Here is a 24301-nt window from a genome sequence, read left to right on the forward strand (position 1 = left end):
AGGACTCCCAGCTTTCACTTGGGCCAGGACTAACTATTCACATTTCACTAGACAAATATTGGTTGAGTGTACCGTCTATAGCAGGCACTGTGCTAGGCCCAGAGGATTCAACCATGAATAACAGAAACTTTCCTTGTTCTCAGGAGGCTTAGAGACAGGGGTCTGCTTATCCTAAGCTGAAAGATAAAACCTTATTTCAGCCTGAACTGCCAGAAAGTTTGATTTTTCTAACCAATATCATAGGGTACCCCCCCCACCACCATTGTGGATCTGGGCCTTGGCCCTCCTCCCCGTGGGAAATTCAGCATCACCAAAGTCCCTGAGAACATTGTAGTTGACACCAGTTTGATTTTCATAATATCTTGAGGAGTTCTTATGAATTAAGTACACTATTTATAAGCCTAGCCAGAAGACCCTGAATGAAAATACAAGAGATGAATTACAATTGCATTTCATCTGCAATATAAAAACAATTCCCTGTAGTGCAAATGCACCCCAGCTAAAGCATGAAGTTGAGCTTTTTTTGTCAGCTGTGTAAAAATATTGGCTTGTTTATAAATACTATTATAAGGAGAGTTCAGCCACAAAGGCCCAACATATCTTAAACTACGAAATTTTAAATTGATACTCTTAAACTGTAAAAATTTAAATAGTATGCAGTTCAGAACGACTGTGTGTGAGAAAGATATGGATAAATAATTGGCCATTTTGCTAACTTAAACTGCTCTGGCTTACTGTTTCTCATCTTTCTTCTACTTCCTTCCACAACTCAGCCCTCCCCCTGGGAAATGACTTCTGAAGGAAATCTCCTAATTGGAGACGTCCCCTTGGCCAGAGGCATAGACCAAAATGTGTTGGGGGGTTAACAGAGTATGAAGCTCTAGTTTTACTTGCTTGTCTAAGTTCTGTGTTGATAGGAAGCCCCAGAGGAGGCAAAGCTTTGGGGCCAAAGAACACAGTCCTTTGAAAAAACCCTTGCTGATACTGACCCAGATTTAAGACTCACATTTCTTAGGTCCCTTTATCTCCACCACCACCAACTATTGCTTTTGCCTGGATGATTGAGAGCCTCTCTCTTTCTCTCTGCTTTCGCTGTAACTCTCCCTTGTTGTTTATCCTTCACGCAGGAGCCACAGTGATCTTTGAACACCTAAATCAAAATGACTTCCCCGTGTTCCTAGAATAAAGTTGAACCGTCTTGCTGTGGCCTGTGAAGCACTACAAGCTCCTGCTCTCCTTTCCACCCTCTGCTCGTTCCAGTCTCCACGATTAATCCACCCCAGCCCCTCTACCCTCCTCCCTGTCCCTCGACCATAGGACATACCAAGCTGTTTCCCAGCCTAGGGCCTTGGCACCCAGAACGTTCATCCCATGCTCTTTATCCAACTGGCTCCTTCTCTGTGTCTCAGCTCACATGTCCCCTCCTCAGAGAGGACTTTCCTTGACCCTTTGCCCAAAGAAATGGGTACCCCACCCCAACTCTTCCTCCTAAGACTTTGTTGTCTTCAGAATACTCGTAGCTCTGAATCTGTCCCTCTCTCTTGAACTTGTTTCTGCCTGTCTTCTTTTGTGTGTGTTTTTGCAGAATGTAAATGCCATGCATATCTCTTTTGTTGCTAGCTGGTTCTCTAGTGCCTGCCACACAGCGGTGTATTGGTTGAGTGCATATATGCACACATGAGGAGCCAGCTTGTTGCTGAAGAATGCCCCCCATCTTAAATGCTGTACAAGTTCATGTGTTCCAAGTTCCAACTCAATTGAAACCATAGGAGACGTGGATATACTTTTCAATTTAGTTTCTTTTTTCTGTTTCAGTCCTCTCTAATAAATAGTGACATTATCTTTGTGAAGTTGCATGCCCCATGGGAAGTGCTCGGAAGATACGCAGAACAAATGAATGTAAGAATGCCTTTCAGGTAAGTGTAAAAGTATCCCCACCCCACCCCCCCATTCTCTCTGCTACTAATGTACTCCTCTCTCAAAACAAATAAAACTGAAATGCAGACTGGAACACTCTAAGAAAATCCTTTAGGAAATGCAATAAGTACTTCATGGCTAAAAATGACTTCATGGCTTTTTGTGAAAATGTCTGGCTAATTCAGTCCTTAGAAGGGCAGATAGTTCACCTGCCTGTGAGACAGAAATATTTTCCAAGTGGCATTTTCATTTCCAAAGTGCCATTTTTAGAAACCCTGTGTACTGCTTCTTTGAATGGCCAGACCCCAGGATCAGCGGTGCAGGTCCTTACTGACTGGTCCCTTCCAGAAAAAAATTAAAATCTACTTCCATTGAAACAAGTTCAAGAAATTTCAGGAAAATGTGATCTTATTTTTTTAAATAACCTATTTTTAAATTTTAAAAAGTCAGGTCATAAATACTGCACAAACGCAAGCATTGATATTTCTTCCTAGGGGAATAGAAAACACTTTGCATGGATTTCTCAGTTATTTAAAAGGATTAATTTTCCTCCATCTTACAGTGAATATTCTTATTTTCCCTATAGATTAAGAAAAAGTGATCATTGGCTAGATGGAAATGAAATAAAGTATTAAACCTCAAATTATAAATGCCAAGATATGTGGAAATAATGGAATCTCTTAAAGGAGGTGGAGGGGTGTAGTACCAAGGACAGTTCCAAAGGGACTAAAGAATTAAATACTTTTAGTTCACAATTTGCCCATAAAGACCAAGTCAGTGGGCAGATATTAGACAAACTGCCAATTCTAAAATATACCTCTTAATGAGCTGTGGAAAGTTATCGAGACAAAGCACCATCTACGTTCTTAGAAACGAAGAGGAGCTAGGAACACATTTAGAGAAGGGCAATTTCCATTCATAGGCCTGTAATATATCTCCCTGGTGCACCTTATTTTCTTTGTTTATTGGTCTTTATGTCCTAATACCAATTCAAAATAGAGGCTGGATTTCTAGCATCTATTTTCCTTAAGGCAAAATTCCCAAAAGAATTGAGACAAACATAGTTCTAAACTTTTCAGTTATTTATCAATGTGAATTAATACTATATCACACATAAGGACCAAAAATAAATCTATGCTTAGATGGAGTCATATATCAGACCAACATCTTACAGCCAACAGAGCTAAAAAGTCTACCTTTTGATAGTAGTAGTAGTTTTACAGTAGTAAAGCCTAGTGAAACTGATACCCCCCTCCCCAGTAGCAATCTCATAAAACCTTTTGCCAGAACGCACTTCTCCAGCACAGAACCTGAGCAGATTGTAGAAACATGAGCAATGTGATGCACAGCAAATTCCCTTAGTACCTGGAAGCATTTCATCTCTGAAGGGCCTGGCTGTATCATAGATAACACCTCTGTGTGCTCATTACATAGCAGAAAAATGCTGCCTGCAAGCAGCATTAATACTTTCCTTATGCAGTATTCAGAGACTGTGAGCCAGGCAATAAAATGAAAACCATAATAGCTATGAATAATAGTCTTAAATGTAGGAATTCCTACAGGGCAATGTTTTAGGAGGAAATACTGGTAATGTGTGGCCACTAATTGGCCTTATTAATATTGATGTGATTTTACCCAAGCATAGCTTCACTTGATGCAACTTGGTGCATTTAAAATTTATGCTTTCATTTTGTCCGATGTTTTAGACAAATAAATCTAGCCTAGGGAGACATATGTATTTCCAAAGCAGGAATTGTCCTGCCATGTCAGTTCAACAAAATGTTCAAATGTCAATTTAGCTGACTATTTAAATGCCTCCAAGAATCTTTATTTATTATTTTCTGTAGACTGCACTTCTGAATCCCAGGTTTAGTCTCCTAGGATTTTTATCTCTCCAATGTTAAAAAGGAAGTTGAGGAATAGGTTTCTTATGGGAAATTGTCAATAAAACCTGCTTCTGCTAAATACCTGTATGTCCATGGATATGGGTTTTTTAAATAGACTGTTTTTAGAACAGTTTTAGGTTTACAGAAAATTAAATAGGTAGTACAGGGTGTTCTCATATACCCCCTCTCACCCTACTTACAGTTTCCTTATTATTGATATCTTGCATTAGTGTGGTATATTTGTTACAATTGATGGACCAATATTGGTACATTATTACTATCTAAAGTCCATAGTTCACTTTAGGGTTCACTTCTTGCCTTGTACAGTTCTATGGGTTTTGACAAATGCATAGTGTCAGGTACCCCCTATTATAGTATCATGCAGAATAGTTTCACTGCCCTTAAAAATCCCCTTTACTCTGTCTATTCATCCCTTCTCCCCGCAACCCAAACCCCTGGCAGCCACTGATCTGTCTCTTGTCTCTATAATTTGCCTGTTAACAACATGGGATATGTTTTTAAGCTTTCACAGATATGCAAAATAAATTTTGGTGTATAAACTTCCCATTCGCTCTAAGTGAGATATCTCAGTAACAGTTCAGAATCCATACAAACCGTATTCATTTCATTACCACCCCATTGGTTGAAGCCCAAACTATAGAAAGGGGAGACTGCATTTTAATAAAGCATCTAATGCATGTGCTCTCCATTTACACTACACCCAGAATTTACATTGGTAATACTTTTTAAAATGCAGGTATATAGAAGTACAACAGATCCTTAATAAGTCTGATTTTTAAAAAGATTTTTTTCCAGGATTCCTTGGTTTATCTCTTTAATGCACCTATATGAGGGCCAGTGGTTAGGCAGAATGTTCTAGTGTGGCTATTTGCAGCAGGATGTTGATGCTTATATGTTAGTGTCCTTCCCATACTGGTTGTAAAATATAAATATGTATTTTTACATTACCCTTGCCTATATCAGATGAGAGAAGCATTCTCTAAACTTAAAGTGCTATATAAATATTAGTTAATGTAATCCTGTGCCCACTAAATTATGTATGTTGCCAGCAGGCTGGCAATCCATCTCGGCAACCTGAAAAAAGAGCTGACCTCAGCCGAATTCCTACAAATACCAATTGCTCCAAATTGTTGCTCTGCACAGGTTCTGTAGGCGAAGAGCAGCCATAAACAATGATGGTAACACGGAGAGGGGGCGATATCAATGGAAACGATTTCATATGATTTCATGACTCAAAAAATGCATGCCCTCCGTTCCCACTACATTTCTCACTGTTAATCTCTTTTTAGTTTTTTCTTCTTCACCTCTTACAGGCTTCTATCTTCAATCTCCTTTCCTTCCTTGCTAGTTCAAACTGTAACTGACGATGGGTTTTCTTCTCGACTGGCTTCATTTTTGCTGTTCTTCCAGGAGAAAAATCTATTACCTGCCCCGCCGGTACAAGTTCATGAGCAGGTTAGTAGCATGGTCTGTCACGATGGCGTTTGTTTTAGCTGTTGGCCTGTGTGCTCCAACAGTGACAAGGAATACAAGCTGGGGAAGATGGGCCTTTGTCACATGGGAAAGCTGGCTGCCGTGCCAAAAATCGCTATTTCGGGTTAGGGAAATAGCCTAGGGGAAAAAAAAAAGCAAAGATGGAAATGTTCCTCCTAGAGTCTTCCCTGTGACTTCACACTTGGGAGGATAGAATTTATCTGCAGGTCTATTGAGGCTGGGTTTGGGATTTTTTTTCTCCCCATTCTATTAGATAAATTACCAGAAAGCCCCGCTGTTTAGAAAGCATCTTTGGTCTGAATGTTACTCTTTTCCCCACACAGTCTCCTTCCTCTGCTATATGTAACTTGAAATCTAAGTGCAGACAATCACCCTCTCAAAAAGCAGATGGCTTCTTGGCCCTCCATGGGTGGGGTCCGCCTATGTTAGTCATAGTTTGTTAATAAAGTAGGCAGATGTATGACCTTATTCAGAAGCCCTCCTACCCTCTTTTTACCCCTCCTCCCAAAAAATACTACTGGATGAAGATTGCCTTTATTGTGCTATGAATCCTTCCTAAGCTTGTTTCTCCTTGTTTTTTGAGAAGCCAGGGATGAAGGGGAGGCGTCAGTGATGTCCTTTAATTGGACTCTGTGGTGATCATTGGCATTCTAATTTCAAGCTTTTAATTGGTCTTCTGTAACCATTCACCCTGAGCTGAGCTGATAGTTAAACTTGGATACCATTGCATTTGTCTGAAAATCTTAGAGTTCAGTTCTGTGAGATTTAAGATTCCTATTCACTCTGTTTATGTGCTGTGCAGAAGGATAAGTAGAAGAGTAGTTGATATATTTTAGTGAGTTTACTCAAATACACGTGCACTCAACAAAGTATGACATGAGAGTGGGCGTTTAAAGAAACTAAGACGTGGTTTCCAAAAATTTCCCTGAGCAGCATCCTTATTGGCAATCCTTCTTTCATCAGGCAGTTGCCATGGCATTTGGATTCACCACAATGAGACGAATCCCTTGTCACGTAACGACGTTCTACAAAAACTTGGTGCACACTTTAGCCTATTTCAGTAGTTCTCAAACTTTAGCCAGCATCAGAATCACCTGGATGGCTTATTAAAACACAGATTACTGGGCCTGTGCTGTAATCTATGATGTAGATGTCCAACTCTCCACCTGGAAGGTATATGAAGGCAAGGATGGCTCATCCAATTCTTTGTTTCCAGTACCTGGCATGTAGTAGGTGGGGCAAATGAATGAATGAATCTCCATACACAGGTGTGAGAATTTGCTTGGGAGAAAAGGAGACCACAAAGAAAAGTATAGAAAAACCAGGACTGCCTGAAGTGTCAGACATAGACTGGGGACTGAAACATTTGCTCACACTATGGGGAAGAGGTGAGGGCTTGAAAGAAAATGGTGATAAAAGGACCCATATAATCTCGGGGTTGGATGGGATATCAAATGTCATCAAGTCTAACCACTCATCGGCTACTTGAACCTCTGCTATATCATCAGGCAGCCTGTGTTTGAACATCTCTGGAGACAGCGTATTCTTGAACCCATCTGTGAACACCTGACTTAGAAAGTGCTTCCTTAAAATAAGTCATAATCTCTCTCTCTTTAGCTTTCACTCTAAAACACTCAGATTGTAGTTCTCCCTGAATAGCCAAAAGATAATCTACAAAGTAAACAGCAATATATATGAGAAAGATTGTGAAATTATAGGCAAAAGGGCATAGCAGGTATTTGGAAAACAAGAGATGGTGGCGGTCAGAAAGAGGTTTCCATATTAAGGGATCGGGAGGCAAAAGAAGAGTAGAAATTCAGAGAGATACAGGTGTGGTAAGAAAGGTGGTGAATTTTGTTTTAACAATTCTACATTGACTCACAGTAGGTCTTCAAGGTGTTGGTGTCCTGAAGGCTTTTGAAACTGATGGCACAGCAGTTGAAACTAGAGGTAAAGATAGAGAACCCAGTTTAGGAGACAGAGCCATAGAGGTCATGACCTTAGCCAGGGGAGTAGATGGAATTTCCCAGGAAACGATGCAGGGAGTGAAGAGAAGAGGGCCAGTAGCAATTGCTCAGAAAATCTGCTTTAAGGAGACAGGAAGAGATGGGGGAGGAAGAAATGGAACAATTTAAGAAGTAGGAGGAGAACTAAGGGAGGGCAGTGTCAAAGGCACCACGTATGAGTTCCCATAAGAAGGGGTGTTCTTCAGCTACTGACGAAGGATGAGAGATGAGAATTGATTTTTGGTCACCATGGTAACCACCGTGCTAGCAGTCTCCATGGAGTGGTGGTTCTCAGACTTTAGTGTGCATCAGGATCACCTGCAGGGCTCTTTAATACTCATATTGCTGGGCCCATCCCCACAGGTGAGGCTCAATAATTTGCACTTGTATCAAGATCCCAAGTGATGCTGGTGTTGCTGGTCTGGAACTAGTACATTTTGAGAATGATGACTACAGAGTAGAGGGTAATAGAAACCAAATTACAGCTGGTGGAGAATGGACAGGGTCCTGATGAATCAGAGGCAGTGAGGGGTCACTACTACCTTGATAAGTTTTGTGACAAGAAGAGAGAAAGAGGGGATGGGATTTAGAACAGGAGCAAGAGGAGGAAAGCAGAGGAGACTGTGACCACATGACTCATCATATGTACTCCATGTGTATAGAAGGGAGGTTGGGAGTGAATAAGAGCTGGGGAAATCCTTGTTTCTGGGACTGGAAGAACAGCTTACTAAATACTAATTTTTGACCTGAAAAAGTTGATGCTACTTCTTTAGTAGAGAATGGACTTGAGGACACGGGGAAGGGGAAGGGTAAGCTGGGACGAAATGAGAGAGTGGCATGGACATATATACACTACCAAATGTAAGATAGATAGCTAGTGGGAAGCAGCTGCATAGCACAGGGAGATCAGCTTGGTGCTTTGTGACCACCTAGAGGGGTGGGATAGGGAGGGTGGGAGGGAGATGCAAGAGGGAGGAGATATGGGGATATATGTATATGTATAGCTGATTCACTTTGTTATAAAGCAGAAACTGACACACCATTGTAAAGCAATTATACTCCAATAAAGATGTTAAAAAAAAAAAGTTGATACTACTTAAGTACACACATTACAACTGTAGAAAAATCTAGGCCTTAGGAGGCACCGGAAGACTCTGGGTCAAAATAAAGGGGAAAAAGGTCCTAACTATGGTTTTATGACACACTGATTCAGAATGACCTCTTAAGCTTTACTGCTTACCACATAGGATTAAATCTGGGACATCAATTTGGTGGTGTAACTTACTGAAGCCCAGTGTCTGGTGCAAAGTTTTAAATGCAGTTTGTCAGAAAATTTTGTATCTACTTTAACTCTTCACTTCACCTCAGAATAGCCTGATTTAGATGATGAAGAATGTGTGTCTCTTTGTAGCCAGGGATGACATTACAAATTGAAGGGCACATCTATAACTTGTTATCCTAGTTGTACATCAGTAGTAAAATATTGACTTCCAGTATTCTAAAATTCTCATGTCATGCTACGTATGGATATTTAATTTAGCTTTTAGTTTCATTCTTGCAAATGATATTTCACTTCATTAATCCGTGAAAACACCCTTGAAACAAACCTACCTCCTTTCAGGATAAGAGAAATGAATTAGAAATTGTGAAGTTTCTGAGCAGGCAGAAAAATAGAGCGTCATTTCACAAATATCTTTATTTATGAAAGGTCGCCTGACATCATAAAGCACACTCATGTAATTCAGATATGTATTTCTGGAGTAAATGCTCTTTTCATTCACATACTTGGTCTATTAAAGGCTACTTCAGCACTTACCTTTGGGCAGACTTACAGGTATTACAAGTTACCTATCCAGTCAGGAAAGGAAATTTATCATCGTTCTTCTGCCTTATTATTATTATTTTTTTGCCTTCACCAAATCATACAAATATAATTTGCAGAAGATATGCTTACAAAGTAATAAATCTGTTGACTGTGGGTGGCTTGTAGCTGAAGTCTCATTACTACTCATTCTTTTTTCCTACACGCCCCCATGCACATCCTGCCTGATGTTCTCCTTTGCGATGCTTGGCAGAATGAATGCTGGTCCCTACTGCATTATACGCTCAGTGCCATCGTAATCTTATCAGATGAGTATACAGGCAACATGACAAAATGGCTTGGATGTTTCCATCCTCGTCTTAAACAAATTAACATACGTAAATATTCCAAACCCTTTGGACTCTTCTAAGCTGTGCCCCGGTTAGCAGCCTTGTGACCTAAAAGAATGGCAGTGGCTTCCCAAGATCCCTAACTATCCAAGGAGAGGCTGCAAATACAGGGGACTTGGCTCTGAGAAGAGGAAAAAGAAATGCAAGCCTCCTGTTGTCTGTTATCCATCCAGGAGGGCTTCATTTCCTGCAATGTAAGCCTGTGTGTGGTGCCTCCATTAAGTTAAAAAAAAACAACAAAACCTCTCATCTGTAGGTGCTCTCTGGGCATATTATCTCTGAAAATGTCATCTAACTGTTCGAAACCTGATGCTGCTATTACAATATTCTGGTCTGGGGAAAAGCAGGTGTCTCTGAAGTAGCCTGTTTCGTTTAATTCAGCCTAATTAAGTTGTCATTAGTACAAACTCCCTCCTGGGTTGTTAGTGGCTCCAGGGAAAGGCCCTTGTTTTCTGCTTCTTCGGGGTATACCCTCAGCGTCCAGTTGGGGACTCTGTGCACAGCCAGCGATTTATAAAAGCCTGCAGACAGGTTAGCCTGTTAGGGGTGAAGTCCTTTGCATGTGGCCTTTTCTGTAATCATCACCACTCCTGAAGGTGGGTAGGATCGTCTCCCCTTTACAACTGAGATAACTGAGGCCAAGTTGTTTTAACCAGGACCTTCCCAAGGCCCATTTCCGAGGCGCACCCTGGAAAGGCACAGCCTGGAAAGGCACAGCCTGGAAGAAGTGGCAGGTCCGTGCCCATTTGTCTGTGCTTGTGCTGTGCTGGCAGCTCTTTCCAGCTACGCAGAACCTCACCTGTCATGAACCGGCATTTGGTCAAGGACCCTGAACTTACCATCAGAACAACTTTCTTAAGAAAGTAACTCACCTTTTAGTCTAGATATTAACTTGGCAAGTCAAGGCCACAGATACCCAAGTAGATGATCCATCTTTATTGAGTTGCCTGTGTAGTCTGTGAGACAGCTTTTGCTCAGTAAATGGCAGAAGTGGAACAAAGTGACAGTGTGTCCAACCAAAGTCAGTGCTCCGTCATTAAGCTGACGTTTTCTCTTTTCCCCGTCAGAGGAGACTTTACTAAGTAAGCCCTACTCCTATGTTGAAGAGACAGATGGGGTGCTTCCTGGTTAGTTGGTTTCTTGACTTTTTCAGGCCTAAGTAAATTTCAGGATTGCCTGTTTAGGGATGTTTGTGAGACATGGAAGCACAGACCTCAGTATACAAGGGAGAATCATAGCTCTTGAACATCTGTAGAGAACTCGGTAAATAAAAGTTCATTGTCATCAGCATTTTCTTCATCCTAGAAACCACTGCTTAATTGAGCATTTTGTCCATCCAAGGCATTGTGCAAACACTTATGCATTGTCCTTACCACTTGCTTACGTAATGGGTATATTAGCTCAGAGGAGTTTAGTCCCTTCCCCAGCATGGCACTCACCATTTTCGTTCTGGGCAATGAGGATGTGAATCCACTTCCAGCTGACTCCAGAGTCGTCATTCTATATGAAAGGTTATCCATTATGCCTCTTGAAAAGGAAAGCTCTTTTTTTGACCTCAGCATGCAGGATCTTCGTTCCCCAGCCAGGGATCGAACCCACACCCCCTGCAGTGGAAGCGCAGAGTTTTAACCACTGGACCGCCAGAGACATCCCTAAAGGAAAACTCTTTATTAACTCGAGTTTGTTTAAAATGGTATAGCCAAGATATTATGGCTGAAGTCACCACCATGTATTGAGAAAGCATCTGATTTTTCATCTTAGAGATGAGGATACTAAGGCTCCGTGAGGATAAAAGGCTCGCCCCAGGCATCCAGCTTAAGTCTCATGCTTTCCAGCCTGGTGGCTTCTGCACTATGTGTCTTTCCTTTGCAAGGTGGAAGGGGCTCCTCTCTGGTGTCTGAGTGGCACAGTTTGGGGACAGGAGTGGGTTTGTGGAAGAGTGACCATTCGTCATCCTGCCACAGAGGGACAGACCCTTGTCCCCAGAGCCACCTACCTGGGAGGGAGGGGCAACGTGTAGAACGTCAGTCTCAGCCCGTGGGGGCCTGGCTAGCCAAGGTCAGGTCTCAAGGGGAAGGTGGGCCCAGGACTGGAGAGGTGTGTTAGTCTCCCATTGCTGTTACAACACATTCCCGCACTTAGCGGCATAGAACAAGACAAATTTATTATCTCAATTCTGCAAGTCACAAGTCTGGGCTGGGGGAGGTTTCCACTGGTTTCTCTGCTCCGGGTCTCACAGGCTGAAATCATGGAGTCAGCCAGCCGGGCTCTTCTTTGCAGGCGCTGGGGAAGGATTGGCTTCCAGGCTCAGCCAGGTGGCTGGCACAGTTCAATTCCATGCAGTCGTAGCACTGGGGTCTCCGTTTCTTGACTGGCTGTTAACCAAAGGTCTTTCTCAGCTTCTAGAGGCCGCCTACACTCCCTGGCTCCTGGCCCCCTTCATCTTCAAAGCCAGCTGTGGCCGGTTGAATCCTTCTCATGCTTTGAATCTCTCTGACCTCCCTTTTGCCTCATCTCTCCTGTCTCCAGCCAGAGAAAGTTCTCTGCTATTAAATGGCTTAGTGATTAAATGGGTCCCCCTGAGTAATCCAGGATGCTCTCCCTAATTTAAGGCCCATCACCTTACACCTGCAAAGTCCCTTTGCCATGTCACACAACATACTTACAGGTTCTGGGATTAGGGTGCAGACATCTTTGGGGGGCCATTCTGCCAACCAGAAGAGAACACAAACTGCCGATCACATTTGAACATTTTTTCTGTCATTGTGAGCCCACGGCCTGGACTGACATGTGTGATGGGGCCAAGACAGCCCATGCTTTGTCTTCCTGTTTCTTCTCAGGCTGCCCCGATGAAGGCCGGTTCACGCCCTCCACCCCCAGTTAGCGTCTCAGGGGGGCTTGTTTTTAAGATATCTTTTGAATATCTTTCTTCTACCATGGTGTTTCAAAAGCCCACTTCCTCCCCTTTCCATCCCTTTTACATTAGCCTCCATGGTCCTCAAGGAGTTATTAATAACACTGCTCTCTGCCTAGCGGCTTCTCCAAAGCATTTCATGCACGTCCTCTTTTATAAGCCTCCTAGCAACCCTGTGAGGTCAATAAGATGATGATGATCTTAATGATCCCATTTTAAAAACCCTTGAAAAATAAAGCTCAGAAAGGTGAGTGATTTGTGGAAGGTCACACAGCTGCTAAGCGACAGAGCCAGTATGTAGGCATTCCAAGGACAAATCCCAGCTCCTCTCCACCATGCCAAGCAGCCTCCCCTCGCTTCCTCCCCCGCCCCTCCTCATTTTTCAATGAACTAATCACTCTCATACTCTGTTCTCTCTCTCCACCATCTCCACATTTCACTTAAATTGTGGTTCCACAAGCTGGTTGCCGAAAGCTACCATTTCATTCCCATGGAGCGTTTATGCCTGAATTTTTACAGCTTTGTTTTCATCCACGCTGAGCACTGTCCCCATCTGGATTTAATTCATAGTCATTTGCACGCAGAGCCCAGATCCTGGGAGAATGTGAATTTTGCAAAGTGTAATCCGATTAGTGCTGCAGACTGGAGAGATGTGGGTGGTGAAAGCTCTATTACGGAAAACCTCTGGGCCAAAGTCTTCTTTCGTGAACAACTTTTAAGGCAATCAGATGAAATAAAGCCAAGAGCCACAGGGAAGGCAACCGGCTTAACCTAGGAAGTCTAATTTAAGGACTATATCATTGAACTTGGACGAGTGATAGATGCTGGTGAAGCATGATTAAGCTTTTGAATTGAAAGGCAGAAGGACAAAAATGTTAAGAGGCAAACTGGTTGCTCAAATTCTTGTCTTTGGGAAAAAAGAAAAAAAGATAGTGATAATAGCCAGTGTTCACTATGCACCAGACACCGTTCTGGAGACTTTGTATACATATTGATCAGTTAATCATCACAACCCTATGAATTGAGGATCATTATCATGCCCATTTTACAGATAAGGAAATTGAGACATGGCAAAGTTAAATAACTTGCCCAAGGTCACACTGCTAATAATTACAGAGCCGGGGCTTGAATCTGGGCACTCCAGCCTCAGAGTTCATGTTCTCAACCACTGTGTCATATCATACCTCTCTGAAGCTTATCATCTCACTGTATTTTAAGTGTCTTTAAAGAGATGATGGGGGAATGGGGTGGACTTGAAGGATGAAGGAGATGGGAACTTTTTCCCTTTCTTCAGTCTCTGGGCCATTCTAATCTATTATTCTTTTCTGGGTACATGACCCTGAGTAGGATCTTTACTTCTGTGTGTGTATATGTGGTGGGGACAGGTCCTCTTGGAGAGGAGGGTCTTAAAGAAGCCAGAGGATTCTTGCCAGTTTGAACTTTCAGGGACTCTGGAAAAAGGACAGCCGCCACCAGGCAGAGTGGGGGGTTGTGGTGAGGCTGGAACAATGCTGAGGATAAAAGGTGGTAGAAGAGAAGTTTACTGTTATTTTTCATTTTGGAGTTGATTGGTTATATAAAAAATAATCCCTTCAGCTGAGAGTTTCACGGAAAAGGATAAATTGCCATGTAAATGATTTTAATTGGGAAAAGAAACAAAACATGCCCAAATTCCATATGTTTTCAGTTAATAGACTTAGAAGGCATTTAAAGATTTTCATCCCCAGAGAAATGTGTCCCTTGAATAGCCCCTAAGTGAAAATTCCCATTATCAACTACTTTGATCTTTAAAATCAAGAGTGCAGAATCTGCAATTTGGTTCTGGCTTTATTCACCGGCTGGATAATCACCCCTGCCGTGGGTCTCTTTTGTGATGCGTAAAACGCGAATGGTACCTGTTCAGTCTGCTTCACAGAGATGCTATCTGATATGTGCCCTTGGAGAAAAAACATTTCAAGGGTACAGATACCTGAGGTGGCATAATCATTTAAAAGTCTGCTGTGGTATTTGCTCCTTCTTGTGGTTGGCTGTGAGTGGGTGAGAATCTGGTCACTTGGAAGCCGGCTGTTTTCATCAGCAGAAATCAGAGGGAACAGGGAGGTAGCCAGGGGGGAAACCATGGCTTGAAAACCACTTTGGAGACAGTGCCATTTCCCTTGGCTTGGCATCATCGTGTGCCCTGGCCAGAGTGACACACGTGTGTCATGATGCCCCAGCACCTTGAGAACTTTCATGTCTCAGCTTGAAAAGAGACATGAAAGTTAAACAGCATGCCATCTGCTGAAAGGCTGCTTGGGGAAGGTGTGAGGGGCAGGAAGCAAATCGTGACATTGGGCTCTCTGTGTACAGCCCACCCCCTGGGATGCACTGTCACCCCTCGCTCAAAGCTGACTATAGCTACAGCTCTTCCCTGACCTCAGATGGGGAGATTTTCCAAGCACACAATGAGTTTCTGGAATCTGCAGGATGGACAAAGTTAAGGTCTCAGCTGCTTTGCTTAAGGGACTGTCCACTTCCTTTCCAGAGCCTTCCAGCCTTGTTCTGTTCCTTGGTCATTCACTGGCATGTGTAGACATATGACTCACAGCTGTGATATCATGGACAATCATATCAAAGCCCCTCGGTGAAATCCCAAGGACACTGAGTCTCGGCTGTCTTCTTCCTGTCTGTTGAGTGGGAGTTTCGTGCGTGCAGTGAGCATGCCCGGAGTGTGTGGGGTGATATTTACGGCTCTGTGGAGACTTCCCTCCCGTGTTTTGGGGCAATGCTGACATGCTGTACCCTTTGGTCTTGCCTTTCATGTACCACAGGATCGATAAACAAATAAGCAGTTTTCGGAGATGGTTACCTAAGAAGCCAATGAGGCTGGACAAGGAGACACTGCCAGACCTGGAGGAGAATGACTGCTACACTGCCCCTTTCAGCCAGCAAAGGATCCACCAGTGAGTGTTTCCCGTGAAAGCCCTTGTCTTACTAAGGACATGCAGCCGTGGTAGAGCCCCCTCTGCGCGCCTTTGGTTCCTTGGCCCGTGGAAGGAACAGCGTAATGCCCTTCTCCCCTGACAGTCCTGTGAGTGTTCATACCCCTTTTATATTAGTCAGGGTAAGCAAACTGCTCTAACAGACAATCCCCACGTCTCAGCGACTTAACACAATTGCACGCTCGTTCGTGTGTGTGCTGGTGAACCACCTTCTGCGGGGTGATTCAGAGACCCAGACCCAGATTCCTGTCTTGTGGCTTCGCCAAAGCCCAGAGCTTGGAGCCCCCTGAAGGCTCATCTGCCTTGAGCCAGCAGGTAAGGAAGCTGGTCTACACCTTGCCCTATTAAAAAGAGGGATTGTTGAGTTAAAAAAAAACAAAAACAACTCAGTTCACCTTTCAGCTCCCCTTTCTGTAACAACTCACCAAGTTGCCCCAGGAAAAGCCACCAAACCTAGCAGCCGGCTTCCTGGCTCATCTGTCAGTCTCTGAACAGTAATTTGTCACCTTTTACATGTGTGGTTGGGGGAGGGAGGTTAGCTAAGTAATTGAGCGTTTGAGGAATTGCGAAAGTGATAAAGAATTAACTCTGAAGCTTCTGATTTGACAAGAAATCATGGCCGGATGGCAGGGTCGGTGGTAGGAGAGAAAACCATACCAAAGACTGTAAACAACCAGGCAAAGACAGCCTCTTAAAAGGAGGATAAATCAAGTCAGCCTGGCCTTGCTCCCAGCCAGGCTTCAGGAATTCCTGGCTCTCCCTGTTCCAGCCATATAACAACAGCCTCAGTAAAAATGACTCACCTGAAGGGAAGAAAAGGGGTGACAGATTTTTTAAAAAATAGGTTGCCAACTTTGAGAAAAAAAATAAACCAAATGGCAGTTGCAGGGAGTGCAAGCTGGGGGCACATTTCAGCAACAGAAAATCAGTTAAAGCCTGTGGACTTCTAGAGGGCGAAGGAGAGAAGAAAAATCAAAGAATAGATGCTCTGCATCAAAACGTATAATGCAAGGGGAGCAACTCCATAAACTTCTGAAATAGCCAAACTTTGGATCCCCACAGGTTAGACTGATGCCAAACAAGCCCCATTATGTGAATGTTTAAAAGGGTTATTGAAGAAGACATGAAACTCAGAGCCCAGCCTCAAAATGCTAGTTAAATTCTCCATGGGAGATAAGAACTGAGCGAGATTTCATGTTAACTCAGAGATCAAGACCTAGCATGTTTCCTGAAAAGAAAAAGACAGATGAAAGCTGATGTGTTCCCACTCTTAATTTAAACCCTCACTGTGCCTGTGTTGTTCATCTTGAAGTTTCTTACACAAGTGGTTGATTGTTTTTAAATCCTCCTGGAGTAGAGTCTGGTTTACATGCAGGTTTTCACTTTGCTTCTTACCTGCTTGAGAGAGTGCCTGGCACAGTGTAGGAGGGTCTCAAAAATTTTAGATGGATGGATGGGTGGAAGAATCAATGAAATATATGTTGCGTGCCTGGGGTTTGTTTTACTTCAAAGGGACACAGGTAAATAGAAGATTTCCTACTCATTTTCATGCTGGTTATGTTTCCTAATGTTCTGGCTTTAGAACAGAGTTTCTCAGGAGGGTTCTCAAAATCAGAAGCACCTGGGCACCCATCAGGATCTTTAGGGACTAGAACTGAGAATCATACCTTTACAGGTATTTTAAACTATATAATAAATGAGAGATGATAGCATGTGGGATGGCGGTATTCAGCCATCTCTCACATATATTTGAGAAGCTTTTTTGACACGTTTTGGTATTCACTCACTGAATTATTGATTCATTCAGCGGTCACTAATTTGATGCCTGCTTCTTGCCAGACACTGTCTTGGTACAGGGGATATAAAGATAAATTAGACACAGCCTTGACCTCACCTAGTAAATAGATCATTTTATTTTATTTTAAATTTTGTTGGAGTCTAGTTGATTTACAATGTTGTGTTAGTTTCAGGTGTACAGCATAGTGATGCAGTTACACATATATTCATTCTTTTTCAGATTCTTTTCCCATATAGATTATTACAGAATATTGAGGAGAGTTCCCTGTGCTATACAGTAGGTCCTTGTTGGTTATCTGTTTAATATATAGTAGCGTGTGTACGTTAATCCCAAGCTCCTGATTTATCCCTCCCCCACCCCCCTTTCCCCTTTGGTAACCATAAGTTTGTTTTCAAAATGTGTGAGTCTGTTTCTGTTTTTTAAGTAAGTTCATTTATATCATTTTTAAAATTAGGTTCCCCTAATTTTATGATATGAGTGGTATCATATGATACTTGTCTTTCTCTGTCTGACTTACTTCACTTAGTATGATCATCTCTAGGTCCATCCATGTTGCTGCCAATGGCATTATTTTGTTCTTTTTATGGCTGAGGAATATTCTTCTTTATCCATTCCTCTGAGAGTAGACCATTTTAAATAATTGTAGACAGTATGTTGGGTATGACTTAAAAGAGGGAGTGCACCATCCTCCAGATTTGGGAGGAGGTTGGTAAGAGATGAGGGTGGGTCACAAGAAGAAAATGCTTGAGATGGGTCTTGAAGGATGACAGTTGTCCAGGTAGGTAAGGGAGAAGCACATCCTAAAAAGAGAGAATAACATATGTATAAAAGTATAAAGACATGAAACAGAATGGGGTGCTTGAAAAACCACAAGTAGTTTTCTGTGATGGGGTGTAGGGCGTGAGAAAGCCTGGCATTATTGTTTGAAAAAAGAGAGTGATCGGTGGAAATTGAGCTTTCAAGATAGGAGAACTAAGGAGGAAAAAGCAGAGGGACAGTTGGAACGAAGCAAACCTAAGAACCAGACCTCAGTGGGACCAAGAGAATAGTGTAGGCAGTTCTGTTGTGCCATTGGGAGATGAAAAATTGAACAAGTGTCTTGAATGTTATGGGTGGGGGGACTTCTTTCTCTCTGAAAATTGTCATGCCACATGGACAACATCTCTTTAATGATAGTATAAAAGTAAGACTTGAAGAACACTGGCTCTCAAGTTGGAAACAGTTGTTTGGTACAATTAGAAAAAGATTTCCCTAGGATGGTTCGAGAGTGATTTTAGTGGGTTTAAAGTAATCAGAAGTAGCTGGTTAATGAGCTCTGGGAGTTATAACATGATCTCTTGGTTTTCCAAATACAGTCAGAAATCTCATGTGACTTCTTAGTTTTGCAGAATGTTTGATATTGTGTTAATCTAGGAATAAAAAAGGATAATAGAAATTTAGGGGTGTGTGTACATGAATGTAGGAGAAAGAGAAGACAATTGGAAATTTAATAAATAATGACCAAAATGGAAAAGAGCCTTAAAAATACTCTGCTCTCAGGATAAAACCCAGAATCCTAGCTTGGCCCACTACCTCCTGCTTCTGTGGGCTTTGGCCGCGCTGAGCTGCTTTGACCTCATTAACTCTCTGTGCACTCTTGTCTCCTGTCTACACATGCTCTTCCCTTGCCTGGAATACCCTTTCCCTTAGGCTCCCTTCTTGCACGTTGCATCAGAGACGTTTCCTCCAGAAAACCTTCCATAATTTCCAACCTTCACCCCTGATTCTGGGTGTGGGGCACTCTTCTATGTCTAAGTAATAATTTTTTTCCTATCATAGCTCTTAACAATATCATCCATTTTCATAGCTTTCTCCTAGACCATAAGCTCCTTGAAAGACTGTCTGTATCACCACTGTGAGTCCCATAGTTGGTACTTAATAATGATTTGTTAAATGAGAAAATAGATGAATACATAGAAATGAAAATAGGAGAATCATATTATGAGCAAAGAATAAAGATGATGTGAAGTTAGTTCACTGCATACTCATCTCAAACCAAACTCGACATTTTCTCCTCAAACGTGGTCCACCTTCATTAGCCCCTGTCCCGTCAATGGCACTAATTTTTGTCCAGTTGCTGAAACCAAGGCCTGAAAGCTATTCTAGACACCTCCCTCACCTCTGCTTCCCACATCTAATACATCTCCAAAGGCTGATGATTTTATGTCCTAAGTGTTTCTTTAATCCAGCCATCTCTGCCACCATGATCGCACCTCTAAAACCCAGAAATAATATAACAGGTCCCCTGGCTCAACCCTTGCCTACCTCCATTCCATTCTCTTAAGTGCATACAGAATGAGGTTTTAAAGATGCACGTCTAATCATGTCACTTCACCCAGTTTAAAAACCTTAGAACAAATATGAAGATTATTGAGAATGACCTACAAGGCCTTGAGTGGCCTGGCCATGCTGCCAGCTCCTCTCCAGCCTTATCTGCCTTCACTACCTTCCACCCCTCACTTCTTATGATCCAAACACATACAGCCTCCCTCAGTTCTTTGGATGTACTCTGCCTCAGGACATTTGCACATGATGTTTCCTCTCTTAGCATTCTCTTCCCATTCCTTCCCCCCTTCCCCCCTTCCCCAAGTTTATTCTTATTCATCCTTCAAAACTCAGCTCCAGAGACTCCTCCCAGGGAAGCCGTCCTCCCATCCTTCCAAAGACCAGGTCTCTTTGCTTTAGCAGAAGTGTCCCATGTAACATTTTTCATATATTAGATTTTATAATTATTTGGGTGTTATATGATTAATGCCTAACTCTCCAGGTAAACTTTGAACTCCATGGAGGCACAGGCCATGTCTGTTTCTGCTCACAATTATATCTCCAATACTTAACACAATGCTTAGCGTACAGTAGATGCTTCATACTTGTCTATTAAATGAAGTAAGGATAAAAGTAATCAAGATAACATGGAATAATCATAATTTTTTGTACTTCGAACTGCATTGTACCAAAGAATTAAAAGTTGGGACTCAATTAAACCAATAGCCTAGCTTTCTAGTTCCTAGTTAGTTCAAACAAATACCCATGTTGGGAAGCAATAAAAGCAAACCTGTGGGTACACATCTTTATATAAATCAACGTATAGTGCCGTTGGTCATTTTATATGGTGTCACCGAAGGTGGTCCTACAGATGGGAAAACTTTATTAGATGCCAGATGCTATTTTAAAGACTTTAATCCTCACAGCAACCTGATGGTTGCTCATTCAACAGAGGAAGAAATCGAGGCACAAAGAGGTTAAGGAACCTGCAGTAGGTTACACAGCTAGGTTAGTCCACCTGCCTGAACAACCCCCAAGTATCAGTGGTTTAACTCTGTAGAAGTCTGTCTGTTGTTCACATCGTGGTCTAGTGTGGGTCACCACAAGGAGGGAGGTGCATTGTCCCTTCTCTGTACAGACATTCGGGTACCCAGGCTACTTCTGTCTGGTGACTCTGCCATCCCCTAAATCCCTTCCATCTGGTTTACCAAAGGGGAAGAGAGAGATGAGTGATTTTGTAGGAAGTTTTATGGGCCAGTTTTAGAAGTGGGGTACAGCACTTGTGCCCACATTTCATGGGCCAGAGCTCATCAGGCAGCGACCCCTAACTCGAGGGCTGCTAACATAAATACCTGTGTGCCCAGGAGGAAAAGGGAAATAGGTTTGCTGAATAACTAGACAGCGCTGGATCAGGAATTCAGATTCAGACAGAGAGGCACCAGGTCCCACACTGTTCAACGTCGTGCTCTGCTGCAGGATGTCTCAACCTCGGCAGTTTGATATTTTGGGCTGAATAACTCTGCTGTGGGGGCCTGTCCTGTGCATTGTAGGATGGTTCATAGTATCCGTGGCTTCTATCCATCAGGTGCTAATAGCAATTTCCTGCCGCTCCCCTTGGTTGTGAAAAGCAAAGATGTCTCCAGACAGTGCCACGTTTTCCCTTGTGGTGGTTGGTAGGGTGGATGCAAAATCCCACCCCCTCCCTCCTTGAGAGCTGTCTTCTCTACTGTCTTTTATCACATGACACCCTTCAGGCAGGCCCATGCACTCTCTGAGATAAATTAAACTCTGGTCGAAGCTGATGGCTGTGACGGACAAGTCCATTCCGGAATTAATTTATTCCTCTTCTCCTCCTTGCCTGTGAGTGTTGGCCTGCTTCAGTAGCGCTGCCCTTCATTCTTAAAATGGCATCAGCAGTAATACCCTTGAGGCAATTGCTTTCTAAGGTCAATACTCATAATAAAGGTTTTCTGCTGGGAGACAAGAGAAAAGGAAATGTGCGAAAAAGAATCATGTCATTTTTTATGATATATATATATATATAGTGTATTCTTTCAAGAAATAGATCAATTCTAAAATGCCTTTCAGAAAAATATTTGTGTAAGGTACAGAGAAAAATGTTCCTTCCTGAAATTGAAAATTTCTATCATTACCATTATTTTATTTTGATGAAAATCCATAAAAAGTGAGGTGAAATTAAATACTGATCACTTCCTAATGGAAGAATCTGAAATGTTTGTTTGTTGTGTGTGCATGTGTTTAAATAAATATTCCTTCATTCACATGCTCCACGCCTGTTGTTGTACTGGGGGCTTGGGAATCAACAGTGAATAAATAGGCCAAGATTCCTGCCCTCCTGGAGCTTCCATTTCAGCTGGAGGTAACCAACACTAAGTTTTAAACCAGTGGTTCTCAATCAGGGGAGTGATTTGGCAATGTCTGGAAACATTTTTGGTGGTCCCAACTTAGGGTGAGGGGTGCTACTGGTATCTAAGGGGTGATATGGTATCTAAGGGCAGGGATGCTGGTCAACATCCTTCAGTACGCGGCAGCCCCACAACAAAGAATTATCCAGCCCTGGAGGTCACTAGTGCTGATGCAAAACTTTTTTGGAGTCTAGTTGATTTACAGTGTTGTGTTAGTTTCATGTGTACAGCATAGTGATTCAGTTATACATATACATATACTTGGAATGGAATTTCCTCACATGCCTTTCTCCCCCTGCTAGACTGAGCCACTGAGCGCAGGAACCGTGTGCCTGGCGGCTGGTGGCACCCGGGGCACGATCGTAGGACCAATAGAACAGGAGAGGAATCAGCAGAGTTGGCATTCTTGCCACCCCTGGAGGACAGAGCCTGGGCTCTGGAGTCAAGTTCGCTCATCTCCTAAAGCCAGGACACCCAGAGGAAGGGTTGAAAAACACAAATAGTATGTCATAAAACATAAACATAAAACATCAATAGTCAGTGTTGGGCTCCATGTTCAGCTTGAAATTACCCCTGGCTTGCTGATTTATTTTTTGTCTCAATTCTGCTGAATGACCATTTTTCCTCTCTGTTAAATTCTGATGTCAGGACTCATGCCTGACCCCAAGATATTTAACTCATGCCTCAGACATTTTAATTTCATGTGTCATGTGCATATATGAAAAGGACAGTATAAAAAGACCACTTCACATGAAATTGGCTTACATGCCTTTTTCCCCCTCTAGACATTGAGCTAGGAAATCATGTAAAAGTCTAGAGAGTAACAGAATGGCACATCTCTTGGTGCCCAAGAAAGCAGTAACCGTGGAAATCTAGATGCTGGGCCAGCAAGGGCTGGTAAGGACAGGAGAAAGTTGCTGAAGGGGATGGTGGGTGGAAGTTTCTCTGTAACCGTCCCCCCCAACCCCCGCCTTTTTTTTAACATCTTTATTGGAGTATAATTGCTTTACAATGGTGTGTTAGTTTCTGCTGTATAACAAAGTGAATCAGCTATACATATACATATATCCCCAGATCTCCTCCCTCTTGTGTCTCCCTCCCACCCTCCCTATCCCACCCCTTTAGGTGGTCACAAAGCACCGAGCTGATCTCCCTGTGCTATGCAGCTGCTTCCCACCAGCTATCTATTTTACATTTGGTAGTGTATATATGTTCATGCCACTCTCTCACTTCATCCCAGCTTACCCTTCCCCCTCCCCATGTCCTCAAGTCCATTCTCTACGTCTGCGTCTTTATTCCTGTCCTGCCCCTAGGTTCGTCAGAACCGTTTTGTTTTTTTTTTTTTTTTTAGATTCCATATATATGTGTTAGCATACGGTATTTGTTTTTCTCTTTCTGACTTACTTCACTCTGTATGACAGACTCTAGGTCCATCCACCTCACTACAAATAACTCAATTTCGTTTCTTTTTATGGCTGAGTAATATTCCATTGTATATATGTGTCACATCTTTATCCATTCACCTGTCGATGGACAGACACTTAGATGTAATCCCCCTTTGATTACATAATCACTTGAACATTCCTGTCAACAGAATAGGCCAGCAGACCATGGCAGTGAGGTGGGGACAAAAGTGGTCAGCCAAACGGCAGTCTTCAAGTAGTAGTGGCAGCCATTGCAAGATAAGAGTGACATGTGCCCACTGTTAATAAACAATCCTGTGTTCCAGAATTATAATGTAGACGCATTACAACTCTGAGGGTGCAGGCAGTATGATGAAGGTCAGAGAGACTAAGTGGCTTGCTCAAGGTCACTCCAGTCAATGGCAGATTAGTGAACAGGAGAGAAGTGTGTTTTCTCCACAGTGCTGCCACCTCAGGTATGTGCCACATGAACGGGGCCAAAGTACATAGGGTTTTTCAGCCATATTACACTAGCGTGAGCCTGTAAATGTAAAAAGATTGGATCACCTTTGGAGTGTATTGTTGAAGCATTTGAGGTGGGGTAAAGAGAGAAAGAAAATAAAATGGTAAAATGTAAGTAAATATTCAAGCCAAGGAAAATATCTTTTAGAGTAGGCATTCAAGTTTGGGGGAAAAAAATAGGCTCAGATTTGCAGACCTTGATGGCCTATATATCTGTGATGGTTGACAAATAAGCCAATAAATTGGGCCCTAAGCCTAGTGGGCAGAGCAGAGGGAGAAATCTGCTTAGCAGTCCCTCAGAGAAGTAGTGCATTTCCTAGCATTTTCCTAGCATTTGCAAGAAATAAAGTTCTTGCACAGGGAAGCGGGGGCTCTGAGTGAAGTAGTGGTCGGTATCCTCAGCAACGTCCTAGAGTAA

The 24301-nt window shown here is 42.6% G+C and overlaps 1 protein-coding gene across 1 annotated transcript in view; it reads left to right on the forward strand.

The window, feature by feature from the left end:
• ANO4 (anoctamin 4) overlaps positions 1-24301 on the forward strand; it is a 459674-nt gene that overhangs the window by 307828 nt on the left and 127545 nt on the right. Inside the window, exons 8-10 of the mRNA XM_059937385.1 lie at positions 1816-1916; positions 5235-5279; positions 15260-15391. Of these exons, the coding sequence (XP_059793368.1) occupies positions 1816-1916; positions 5235-5279; positions 15260-15391 (278 nt within the window). The remainder of the gene's footprint in view (positions 1-1815; positions 1917-5234; positions 5280-15259; positions 15392-24301) is intronic.

The sequence above is a fragment of the Balaenoptera ricei genome, chromosome 10 (assembly GCF_028023285.1).
Source record: "Balaenoptera ricei isolate mBalRic1 chromosome 10, mBalRic1.hap2, whole genome shotgun sequence".
NCBI lineage: Eukaryota > Metazoa > Chordata > Mammalia > Artiodactyla > Balaenopteridae > Balaenoptera > Balaenoptera ricei.